The following is a 12,161-nucleotide window of genomic DNA, read 5'->3' on the forward strand; positions in this document are numbered from 1 at the left end:
TTCGATCGACTTGATTGAATTTCATTCTGTATTCCGATATGCAAAACGCATTACAAAAGTATAAAGTATTGGCGGACCCCACATTGAGATGCAGCTCTATGAATAATCGTTCTCATTCGTAATAACAAGCGTACAAAAGTAACACGAGCTTGATTAATACCCCGAATGATGACTGAGCTCTACTCTACAGAACCTAATTAGCCTAGTTCCCAATATCGCTATCATCTCAAGGGAACCTATAGAGTAAATCGATAACCACTGGTCCCTATTCCGAACTGCGGCTGTATGTCTCCCAAATCAAGCACAAGGCCATCCTCGTCCACTGGGTTCCCTTTTTTGGTCATCTCTTCGCAGGGCTACTCATTTGTGATGGTAATTAGAATGAGTAACGTCAGAACACTTACCATGCTTTCGCTTGTTCTGGTTTTTTATGCTCGAGTCGAGGTAGAACTGTACTGAATCTTCGCTTACGAACCCTTCTCAGGCGTGTAGCGATTGTGATCTTCTTGTATCCAGTGCGAAATCACTTCATTCTGCAAGTCTTTTTTTTTTGCCACTGTTTTGCTGTCCGATCGTCGTCTCGTCTAGCGTAGGCAGCAAAGAAACACTCAACAAAGCGAGCACACGAAAGCGCTATGTGAGCGCAACAAACCACCCACTTGCTGATTTCAGTCTGACACAACACTGCTTCTTCGGCCGTCTGTCCTTATGAAAGCGATTGGTTCGAATCAAAACTTCTGCCCAAGTAAACCGAGCCGAGAACTTCCATTGGTTACTTCGTTCGGCGGGGAGTTCATTTTCTCGCCAAAAACAAAGATCCGACAGCGAAACCAAGCAGCAGCTGCTGCTTTTTTTCTGTGCACTTTTTTCGCTTGACGTACCAAAGCAAATAATAACGGGAGCACGGGGTTTGACGAATTTCTATCCAACCTTAAACTACTGTTCGCATCAGCCTCGTTGGCTAGCTATTTCTCTAACAAATTGCAAAACTAATCTGTTTCAGTTTCACACACGACAATTTTATGATTCACAAAAGAAGAAAATCCATATCAAACGTGAAGTTGCTCTCATTGCAGGGCTAAAATTAATACCACCGTTTGCTTTGCTTTCCCGAGAACCAATGAATGAATGAGTGTGTAATTCACGCACCGTTCGTTCTTGGCTCTTGTTTTGTAATACTACTACATGCGCCCTGCTGCATGAACACGCAAGCCTAGAATGGAAGCGAAACGAAGGTAAACAAATAAAAGACGTTGCGATACGCCTTGAAACGGTGGTGGTGAATATGTGTAGCACATTTCGCTTCTGTGAAGTTTGCTGTGTATTTTGATCTGAAATGTGTTTCATTGCAGTGAAAGATGCCAGATTTAAAGACGTGTCTGGGAATGAGCAGGCAATTCATTTTTGTTACAGACTTTTTAACCTACGACTGCTGGGTGCAAAATAATAAACCACGATTTTATGGAGTAGTTTTAACAACAGTAACCTGTTTGCGTCTAATGGATTTCAATGATTTGCATACCAATCAAATTGTTTTATGTTTGTTCGATATGCAATACATAACGACTTTCCAGGTTCTAAATAATTGAAATTGATAATTGAAATGAAATAATTGACGTATTTATTTCATGTTTTTTTTTCTGAATTTGCCTTATCACTGAAAGATTTTTTCTTCGCATTCGCTTAGTGTTTGTTACACATTACTGAAATGCACGAATCGGCCTGAGGGGTGGCTTCAACTAGTGAGTGATAGGATCCGGAATGATGCCTATTCGAAAGAAAAAGGCATCAAGTATGTTATCGATTGTCTTCGTAGTCTAACTGGCTGCGTGTTCGCTACTAAGCGAACGATCGTGAGTTCAACAGTTAGGGTCATCAAACGACCACCTTTGTGTATTATTCTAGCTACTATGTCTACGCAACAAACATCATGTGTCAGTGATTCAGCCTATTTCCGTTCATATACGCTCTGCTGCTTGCAGCAAGAAACATCGGACTGGTGCTTAATTTATTTACATTTACATTTACATCTATCAACAGGTTCAATTACAACCCAAATGATACAATAATTATCTTAATCTATCTTACGCTATCGGTTACGAAGGATGCGGCTTTTCATAGATTCTCTAGTTAAATTGAAGTCAATGAGTTCGATTTGGTCATTAAATACGCGAGCCATGCTTGCAACGGGCTCATGGTAGGCATAGTTAGTGCGCGATGTTGGAAGACGAAGAAAATCGTGATTGTGCAGATTTCTCCTTCTGGTATTGAAATTTATTTGTCGTAGTGATTCTGGGCAATCGATATTCCCTTGTAAGAGATCGAAAACAAACAGAGCTTTCGCTGTATTGCGTCGCTCGCAGAGCAGATATAATCCCAAAAGCTTGCAGCGATCTTCGTAGCTGGGAAGGTTCTGAGGATCATTCCGGGGTAATCGACGTAGAGCGAAGCGTACAAATTTGCGTTGGACGGACTCAATTCTTCGAATGCTGTTGTCGTAATAAGGAGCACAAACTACGGATGAGTACTCCAAGATCGAGCGAACCAGTATAAAGCTTTGAGGCATTGTATGTCGGTGAAATGTTTGGTGATACGAAACGTAAGGATGGGTTTAGACTAGGGATATATTCATGTGAAGAAATATGATGAGATTTATAGAAATCGCAAACCTTCCTTTATTCGAATATTGCTCGTTGGGCTCTTATGTTTTTAAACGCTAGCATTATAAGATGAAAAATGTTGTTCGTTATTTTTTTTAATTTCATTATGTTTGCCTTTAATAACAATGTGGACTATAATGTGCAGTGAAGTAACACTTTTTTCCATCCTGATTATTGATCTCTTCTGACATTTCTATTAGATTTTTTTGACAATCCATTTTATTCTATCCGCAGGACCCAGGTTAAAAGTGCTTACAATATAAAGAAATTCATTCGCATCTATAATTCGATAATTTGAGAAATTTTTGTGAGTGTGTGTGTTTGTATGTTTCAATGTAGGTTTGGGACATTTGTAGTGTTGGAGTGGTTAGCTTTGCACATTTCATGGCGGGAACTTGAGGTTCGATACTCGTTCTAGTTGGGAGATCTTTTGTAAAGAAAAATCCTTCTAGTTTGCAGGGTTACGTGCGTACATAACTTAACATGACCTAATAACAATACTTAATTAAATACGGAAATATATAATCTTTTTTGCAGTATCATACGACATTGTGAAAAACAACCATTGGATTGAGCCCCTTACAGGAACAAAAATAGGTTTTGACCAACTTTCGTTTTCTAGATTTTTCGATTTTTCTTCATTTCCCGGAAAATGGGATATTAGAAAAAAATTGAATATAGGGGTTTCTTCAACAGCAGTGATCAAAATTACGCCTATGGCTTTCGTAAAAAAATCCACTACTCGGTACGATATGGATTAATTTTAGAGCCTCAACTTTTCCTTAAAATGAATTTTACAGATGTTCTAACAATTCACCGACATTTGAAACTTGCATTGTATATGATAAAAAAAATCTCTGGCACCCCTGATCACAGTGTTATGAATTAAACCAAAACAAATGAAAGCAACGTCAAATTTGCTCCAGTCGAATACATAATCACATTTCATCATTTGGAAATAAAGCAAAAATAGCATTCATCGCAATGTCGAGTTTATTGCGAGGTATTGGAAGGCTTGTAATTTGCGGCAGCCAGCGACTGCCCGTATCCAGTGTCCCCATCAACCAACTTCACACGACCAGCGCATTGGCAAAGCAGTGGAACAGTCATAACGCCGGAACACCGCAACGATGGTTGAAATACAACAAAGTCATCTATCCACCACAGGTACCGGGAGAGGAACCGAGACCGGCTTTTGTGTGTCACCAGAAAACCAACATAAAGTACAGCCCTAAGAAAATGTGGTACATAGCTTCGTTTGTGCGCGGGATGACCGTCGATGAGGCCCTGAAGCAGCTTTCGTTTATCGATAAGAAAGGCGCCACGGCGGTGAAGGAAACGATTCTGGAAGCGATTGATATGGCCGTGAAACGGCACAATGTTGAGTTCCGCACGAATTTGTGGGTCGCGGAGTCGTTCTGCGGGAAAGGCCGCGTGTTCAAGGGATACCGTCGCCACGGTCGCGGAAGGGCGGGCGAGGTTGAGTACAAGCATTGTCATTATTTTGTTCGGCTGGAGGAGGGTTCACCACCGGAGAATTACTATCCGGGCAGGGAGCCGAAAAGTGGCGAGCAGATGCTGGACGAATGGATTGAGTCGATGCGCAAGCGGAAGGTTATTAATTCGTTGTAGAATTTATGTTAATAAAGTCATAAATGAGTAATCCTATGTGTTTCCTTTATTCGAATATTGCTCGTTGGAAGCGTTATGAAGCAAATACAAATTCATTCAATCCTCTGAATTAGCAGTCGACAAAGCTGAATGCTATGGTCCTCTCTCTGAGGTTTTTATAAACCTTTGAACAAATACAAATTGCCTGTACTGATGTAGGGCAATTTACTATTGCTATTGTGTTCGAAGCTAGATAATCCCAGCATGTATGTTGCGAAGCAGTGGTGTAGTGAGGGTAGGCAACGCCACCGGCAAACTATGTATTAGCATCCCTAGTTGCTTTTACTATAGTAGGCATGAACTAGGATGGTTACCATTAGCAACGTGATTTTTCACTTCAGTTTTTTTTGAGCTGAGCACGAAATAAAGATAGACGCTTTTACTTAACACGTGTTCTTTTCAATTGCAACAAATTTTGGCGACGAGGACAAAGTGAAAATCGGAGTCAATAGAAGCATACATCATCTAAAATGGCAAGCGGAGGAGGAGAACCAGCCGGAGAAGCGGTCCAGGACATGCAAACGGCGATTTTGCAAATCACCCAACTTTTGCAGCGGTTTGCAGTTCCCAGGCAGCCAAATCCGGAACACACGTTGGAAGCCCTTTCTTCCAACATCAGCGAGTTTTCTTTCAACCCAGAAAATGGCGTCACATTCAAGAAATGGTTCGCACGCTATACCGACCTTTTCGAGAGCGACGCGCAGCATTTGGATGATGCAGCCAAGGTCCGGCTGTTGCTGCGAAAAATGGACACCGCTTCCCACAGTCGGTATTTGAATTACATCCTTCCTAGGCTCCCTAAGGATGTTACGTTCAAGGACACCGTGGAAACGTTAATCAAAATTTTCGGAGAACAAACCTCACTTTTCCGACGCCGGTTCCAATGTCTCCAACTGGCGAAAAGTGAAGGAGACGACATCATAACCTACGGCGGAAAGGTAAACCGAGCGTGTGAAGATTTCGATTTTGTGAACCTAACAATCGACCAGTTCAAATGTCTGGTTTTCGTGACCGGACTGAAGGCATCCAAGCACGCTGATATTCGGACGAGATTGCTCACCCGGATGGAAAACGAGAGACCGGACGCACCAGTGACTCTTCAAACTCTCATCGACGAGTTCCAGCAGCTCGTTAATCTGAAAGCAGACACCAGCTTGATTGAGCATCCAGCCAGCTCGAAAGCAGCAGCAGTGAGAAGAAGAGACCATCAGAAGTTCCCAAGCCCTCGTTTAAACCGGAAGCCAAATCTCCAAAGACGCCGTGCTGGCAATGCGGCCAGATGCACTTCGTGAAGGATTGCACATACAGCAGCCATCTGTGCAAATCTTGCAACCGTGTGGGACACAAGGAAGGGTACTGCGGATGCTTCACCAAGACTTCAAACGCGCCTGCTGGGGATAATTCCAACCAAAAGGGTAAGAAGAACCAGAAGAAGAAGACCAAGTACCATGCCAACATCGTTCACACTGTAAACCACACCGGTAATCTCACCCGTTTCGTCACGACAATGATGAACGGACGTCAAGCCACACTGCAACTCGACAGTGACCTGGAGGAAGGTTGGATCACCTGCACTCAAGCCATCGTCCTGTGAAGCACTTTCTGCAACCAAAGATCCTCTGCCGCTGCTGGGGGAATTCACCTGTCTCGTAGGAGTCAACGACGTCATCAAGCCTGGACTATGCCGAGTAACGTCAGTCAAGGGACTCAACCTGTTCGGCTCGGAATGGATGGACCTCTTCGAGATGTGGACGAAACCATTGTCATCGTTCATTAATCAAGTGAATCAATCCAATTCAAATTCCTTTTCTGGAAAGCATTTCCTCATGCGGTTTCCCGAAGTTTTTCAGGACACTCTTGGGCATTGCCAGAAAGCTCAAATCAGTCTTCACCTGAAGCCAGATGCCAGACCGATTTTTCGACCCAAACGCCCGGTTCCATACAACGCCATTCCCTTGGTCGAAACCGAGCTCAATCGTCTGCAGCAGTTGGGCATTATCTCACCAGTAGATTACTCTGACTGGGCAGCTCCTATCGTGGCAGTTCGGAAGCCGGGTGGCAAGGTTCGAATTTGTGCCGACTACTCAACTGGGCTGAACTCGATGCTGGAGGCGCACAATTTTCCGCTTCCCACACCGGACGACATCTTCTCGAAGTTGGCTGGAAGCAAAGCGTTTAGCATAATCGATCTGTCGGACGCTTACCTACAGGTTGAAGTCGACGATGCATCGAAGCGACTCCTCACCATCAACACCCACCGGGGCCTATTCAACTTCAACAGGCTGGCTCCTGGTGTAAAGTCAGCACCCGGTGCTTTCCAACAGCTTATGCACACCATGATTGCTGGGATTTCCGGTGTTGAGGTTGTGTGGTACACAATAGTAGTACGACCGGTTTGAACATGTGTTCTCACAAACATACAATCAGGCGTACTCTTAGCTTTGACGTCATAACGGCAGGGTGAAAGTAACCGGAACCGCATAAACCGTTGCTTAGTGATCATTGATCCTTGACCTCACTTCCATCATCAACGAGCACGAGGTAAGACGTTTCTCTGTTAAAACAGCTACGCTGGGTGATTCCCTAAAGAAGCTATATTCTGGAAACTCACATTGGCGATCCTGCCAGGAGTTGCTTAATATAGCAACATCTCAAATCCTGTAACCTGTCGATTTTTGCCAAGGTTTCAATAAATTAATAATTTTGAAAAGGGAATCACCCAGATATTGGTTGGTGGTTATTGTCATTTTCTAGCTATCTAAAACTAAAAGCGTTGTAGCGGAACGGGATGTCCGCGGAAGATAGAAGGGTAAAAAAGACCTTTGTGTTTCAGCGGAACGGGATGTTCGCAGCAATTTGAAAATGTTTGTTCGTAGAGTTGTAGCGGAACGGGATGTCCGCAGATTTCCATTATGAGGTAAATTGAAGGGAAGTGGTCCAGCACTTTGGCGGAACGGGATGTCCGCAGATTTCCATTATGCGGAAAAATTGAAGGGAAGTGGTCCAGCACTTTGGCGGAACGGGATGTCCGCAGTGGAAGTCCGCAGGTTTCCATTGTGAGGAAAACTGAAGAGAAGTAGTTCAGCATTTTGGCTGAACGGGATGTTCGCAAATTGCTTGTAGAGCAAGAAAACTGTGAGCGGAACGGGATGTCCGCAGAGTAAGATGTACACAAACAAAACTGACTCAAATGCCGTTGCAATCGTCCTTCTAGCGAAGCGTGATGCCCATATTGGATCCATGTTCGGCAGTGCCAAAAAAAATAAACTGAGATTGGACGAGAAATGCGCTACATCTATTGTGTGAATCCAGCGAAATGTGGAGCAATTCGCCACAAGTCTTGTGCTGTAAATGGCACATTACGCAGCTCGGAACCTAGCACTGGGGAGAATTTATCCTGCATCATCGTGTTCTATTTTCTCATCGCTGCAATGATTTGGTTCGCCATCTTCACGTATGTGTGGCATATGAACTTCAAGACGATCGGAACGATTCATGATCGAATTAGTAAGAATGTATGGTACTTCCTTTTGATTGCGTGCTCCTTGCCTCTGGTTCTGAAGGTTACGGTTATGCTTCTGAGTGAAGTCGATGGAAACCAAACAGTTGAGGCTTGTTTCGTGGATTATGTAAATCCTCCCATAAGAGGGTTACTTCTAGGTCTAGGGATTTTGACTTTTGAGATGAGGATTATCGACGGTAATTAAGTTGAAAAATTCCCGTGAGACAATTATTTCAACTCGTGTCAACAAAAAAGATTCGCCATATCATCGTTCGGATGGGAATCTGTACCATGCTTGCGTTCTTGTTTATCATACCTACGATTTCCTGTCATTTACAGGAGTACACAATAGCGAGAGTTGATCAATTGATGAAATTTTATTCGGGATTATTCGTGAAATATCATCGATATACAGAGACTTGACAAGTGCGTGCAAGATTCGGCATCGATCGAGTATCGTTATCCTCCGAATAGATTTTTATTTGTCTGTTCGTATCCGCTATTGTTATATCATTGTGGATAGGGACATACTCGACCGTGGAAACCTGGGGTCGTTATTTTCGAAGGCGCTTCAGACCAGACGTCAAGGAACCAGTTAGATTGAAAAACACAAGGTGAAATCGCACAGACCTTCGCGAAACGACAGGAAATCCAAAATCAAGGTTGATTGCCGATTTCCACTATGGCATGGGCAGGTATCATGTCCTCATGTGTGTTTATTTTGTGTAATAGTAATCCACGAAACACGGATGCGAAAAAGAATCAGAGAAAAAAATGAACTTCCACTGAATCAATACTCCCTGTTTATTTACCTTCTGAGATGCTCCGGTCTTCGTCAAAGTATTTTGTTTGTCATTTTATGTTTTGTTTACATCCAGTCATTCGTTTTATGCTTTCCATTTCGCATCGACTCCTTACAGGGGAATGGACAGCAGCATTTTTCAGTATCGCTCCCAGTGCAAGTACAACATGACAAAGGTGGGTACCCGATGCAAAATCAGTGGGTGAAACATCAATTCGGCTTTAATTAAGGATACCTTGTCGCACAGAGAATATTATTTTCAGAAATGTTGCATATTTACCAATCAAGTTAGATGTGCAAACGAAGCGATTACTGTTATCAGCATATACTATTTTTCACTTTAATTTTTTTTTTTTTTGGAGAAGAGGGAAGATGTGTGGTACACAATAGTAGTACGACCGGTTTGAACATGTGTTCTCACAAACATACAATCAGGCGTACTCTTAGCTTTGACGTCATAACGGCAGTGTGAAAGTAACCGGAACCGCATAAACCGTTGCTTAGTGATCATTGATCCTTGACCTCACTTCCATCATCAACGAGCACGAGGTAAGACGTTTCTCTGTTAAAACAGCTACGCTGGGTGATTCCCTAAAGAAGCTATATTCTGGAAACTCACAGAGGTGTTCCTGGATGACTTCATCATCTTCAGCAAAAACGAGGAGCAACACTATCAGACGTTGTGCACCCTGTTCAGTTGCCTCCAAGAATATGGGTTCCATCTGAAGCTGGAAAAGTGTCATTTCTATCAGCGGGAAATCAAATATCTGGGGCACATCGTCGACGCAAATGGCCTACGCCCGGATCCGGAGAAAACAGCAGCAATTTCCACGATGCCACGTCCAACCGATATTTCCACACTGCGATCGTTCTTGGGCGCAGTGAATTTTTACGGAAAATTCATCCGTGAAATGCATCAACTCCGAAGACCGCTGGATCAACTTCTAAAAAAAGATGCAAAATTCGTTTGGAGTGCCGAATGCCAACAAGCCTTCACCGACATCAAGCAAGTTCTTCAGTCGGACCTATTACTTACCCACTATGACCCAGCGTTGGAGATCATCGTGGCGGGTGATGCATCCAACACCGGCATTGGAGCGGTCATCATGCATCGTTTCCCGGACGGTCGTATCAAGGCAGTCGCTCATGCGTCCAAGACTCTGTCGTCGGCTGAACAAAACTACGGACAAATCGAAAAGGAGGCGCTCGCTCTGGTCTTTGCTGTCACCAAGTTCCACCGCATGCTGTTGGGACGAAGGTTCAAGCTACAGACTGACCACCAGCCACTGGTGAAAGTCTTTGGATCGAAGAAAGGAGTTCCCATCCACACGGCAAATCGGTTGAAGCGTTGGGCACTTACACTGCTTGGGTACGATTTCGATATCGAGTTCGTATCTACCAACAATTTCGGCTATGCGGATGTACTATCGAGGCTCATCAGCAGCCACGAGCGACCAGAGGAAGAATTTGTGGTGGCAAGTGTCAACATCGAGCCCGATCAGCAGTGCATTCTGGACAGCACCATCGAACACCTACCAGTCACATTCGATATGGTGCAGAAAGCTACGTCAGCAGACCCAATGTTGCAGCGACTCATCCAGTACATCAACTCCGGCTGGCCCAAGAACGGAAAATCGATTCAGAATGTAGTATTGCAGACGTTTTTCCATCGGCGTGAATCATTATACGTTGTACAAGGTTGCGTGATGATGATGGAACGGTTGGTGATTCCGGAGTGTTTCCGGAAGAAACTATTGAAGCAGCTACATCGAGGTCATCCCGGAATCGAACGAGTCAAAGCCATCGCTCGGAGCATCATCTACTGGCCGAAGATCGATGACGACATCACTGAGTACATTCGAAGCTGTACCAGCTGTGCGAATGCAAAAAAATCTCCACAACAAGCAGAGCCACATCCGTGGCAGACCGCAGAAGGTCCATGGGAACGTATTCATTTGGACTATGCCGGACCGATCGACGGGTTCAGCTATCTGGTCATCGTCGATTCCTTTTCCAAGTGGCCAGAGATGTTCCAGACGAAATCAACGACAGCTTCTTCGACGATCGGGTTCCTCACTGAGAGCTTTGCCAGATTTGGCGTACCGAAGGTAATTGTTTCTGATAATGGAACCCAGTTCACTGGATTCGAATTTCGTTCCTTCTGCGAAAAGCTGGGCATCATCCATTTCCGCACCGCACCGTTCCACCCCCAATCGAATGGTCAAGCGGAAAGATTCGTCGACACGCTTAAGAGGTCACTGCGCAAAATCCAAGAGGGGGAAGGATTACGAGCATCTGCAGCACTACAAACCTTTCTGCAGGTGTATCGAGCAACTCCGTCCAATCTGCTCGAGGGCAAATCCCCTTCGGAAGTGCTGAACGGCAGAAAAATGCGGACAACATTGGATTTGCTGAAGCCTTCGAACATACTTCCACAACCACCGGTAGTAGCCAAGCCTTGCCAAGCACGGAAACTTGCAGCCGGATCACTGGTATTCGCGAAGGTGCACAAAAACAACACCACCTGGAAGTGGCAATCTGGAGTCATCATTGAGGCGATTGGGAATGTACATTACAATGTACTTCTTGATGCACCATCCGGACGGAAGCGGCTAATTCGTTCTCACATCGATCAACTTCGGAACAACGACACTGGAAAACAAGAAAAAACAGAAATTGAACTACCGCTGAGCATTCTTTTGGGCGATTTCGGAATGACAACAAATGCGGAGTTTCCGGACGAAAATTCTTCTTTTGTTTCAGCACAAGAATTTCCTTACCTTCCGGACGATCCGGAACTTCCAGACGATCCTGAACTGCCGGACGATGAACCGGAGCCTATTCAACCTGGACCATTTTCTGCAGTACATGGTTCTACGCTGGCACGATCAAAGCCATAACGGAACATCAACCCTCCACAACGTTTTCAAGACTATGTTCTTTCTTAGGGGGGAGATATTAGCATCCCTAGTTGCTTTTACTATAGTAGGCATGAACTAGGATGGTTACCATTAGCAACGTGATTTTTCACTTCAGTTTTTTTTGAGCTGAGCACGAAATAAAGATAGACGCTTTTACTTAACACGTGTTCTTTTCAATTGCAACACTATGAAAATGGTACCCTAAACAATACCACTTTTTTCGATCTTTTCACGTTCGCTTTCTAAGCGATCGATCGTGAGTTCAAACTCAGGGCCCTCAATTGACCATCTTTGTGTTGTTATAGAAAAATTTTTAAAAACTACAGACTTTCTTACAAAATACTGATAGGGGGGAAGCACTGAGATTAATTTTTGTTAAGGGAGGAAAGGAACAAAAAAGGTTGAACACCACTGCGCTATAGCTTCTCCACGCTGTTTCAACTGCAATAATATTTTCTCGAATACAGAGATAACCAACCGTAAACTATCTTCACTTGTTAGAGGGCCTGTGGATTTTTCAGTTTTTTCGTTGTCCGTGGTCGAGTAGCTTTAAGGTGAAGGTGGAAGCTTGCCACAATGGCGCTCATTTCTTTCATCTCCCTCCC

General features: G+C 44.1%; 4 protein-coding genes across 5 annotated transcripts in view; 3 read left to right on the forward strand and 1 right to left on the reverse strand.

Annotated features, from left to right (window-relative positions):
• Positions 1-1,133, reverse strand: part of LOC129768546 (histone deacetylase 6) — a 33,169-nt gene extending 32,036 nt beyond the window's left edge. The window contains exon 1 of one of the 2 annotated variants that reach the window (XM_055770283.1): positions 405-1,133. In XM_055770283.1, coding sequence (XP_055626258.1) covers positions 405-407 — 3 coding nt within the window. In that variant the 5' untranslated portion in view covers positions 408-1,133. The remainder of the gene's footprint in view (positions 1-404) is intronic. The other variant, XM_055770278.1, reaches the window with a different exon arrangement.
• A 2,415-nt stretch (positions 1,134-3,548) lies between these two features.
• LOC129768637 (39S ribosomal protein L22, mitochondrial) lies at positions 3,549-4,323 on the forward strand. The gene has a single exon (XM_055770405.1). It carries the CDS (start codon positions 3,645-3,647, stop codon positions 4,290-4,292), a length of 648 nt encoding a protein of 215 aa, XP_055626380.1. The 5' UTR covers positions 3,549-3,644; the 3' UTR covers positions 4,293-4,323.
• Positions 4,324-4,801: 478 nt separating this feature from the next.
• On the forward strand, positions 4,802-6,730 carry LOC129761540 (uncharacterized protein K02A2.6-like). Its single transcript, XM_055759265.1, has 3 exons — positions 4,802-5,521; positions 5,587-5,890; positions 5,946-6,730. The coding sequence occupies exons 1-3, from the start codon at positions 4,802-4,804 to the stop codon at positions 6,728-6,730; spliced, it is 1,809 nt and encodes a 602-aa protein (XP_055615240.1).
• Positions 6,731-9,007: 2,277 nt separating this feature from the next.
• LOC129761542 (uncharacterized protein K02A2.6-like) lies at positions 9,008-11,535 on the forward strand. The gene is made up of 2 exons (XM_055759266.1): positions 9,008-9,014; positions 9,257-11,535. The coding sequence occupies exons 1-2, from the start codon at positions 9,008-9,010 to the stop codon at positions 11,533-11,535; spliced, it is 2,286 nt and encodes a 761-aa protein (XP_055615241.1).
• The last annotated feature ends 626 nt before the right edge of the window (positions 11,536-12,161 follow it).

This window comes from Toxorhynchites rutilus, chromosome 1 (genome assembly GCF_029784135.1).
Source record: "Toxorhynchites rutilus septentrionalis strain SRP chromosome 1, ASM2978413v1, whole genome shotgun sequence".
Taxonomy (NCBI): Eukaryota; Metazoa; Arthropoda; class Insecta; order Diptera; family Culicidae; genus Toxorhynchites; species Toxorhynchites rutilus.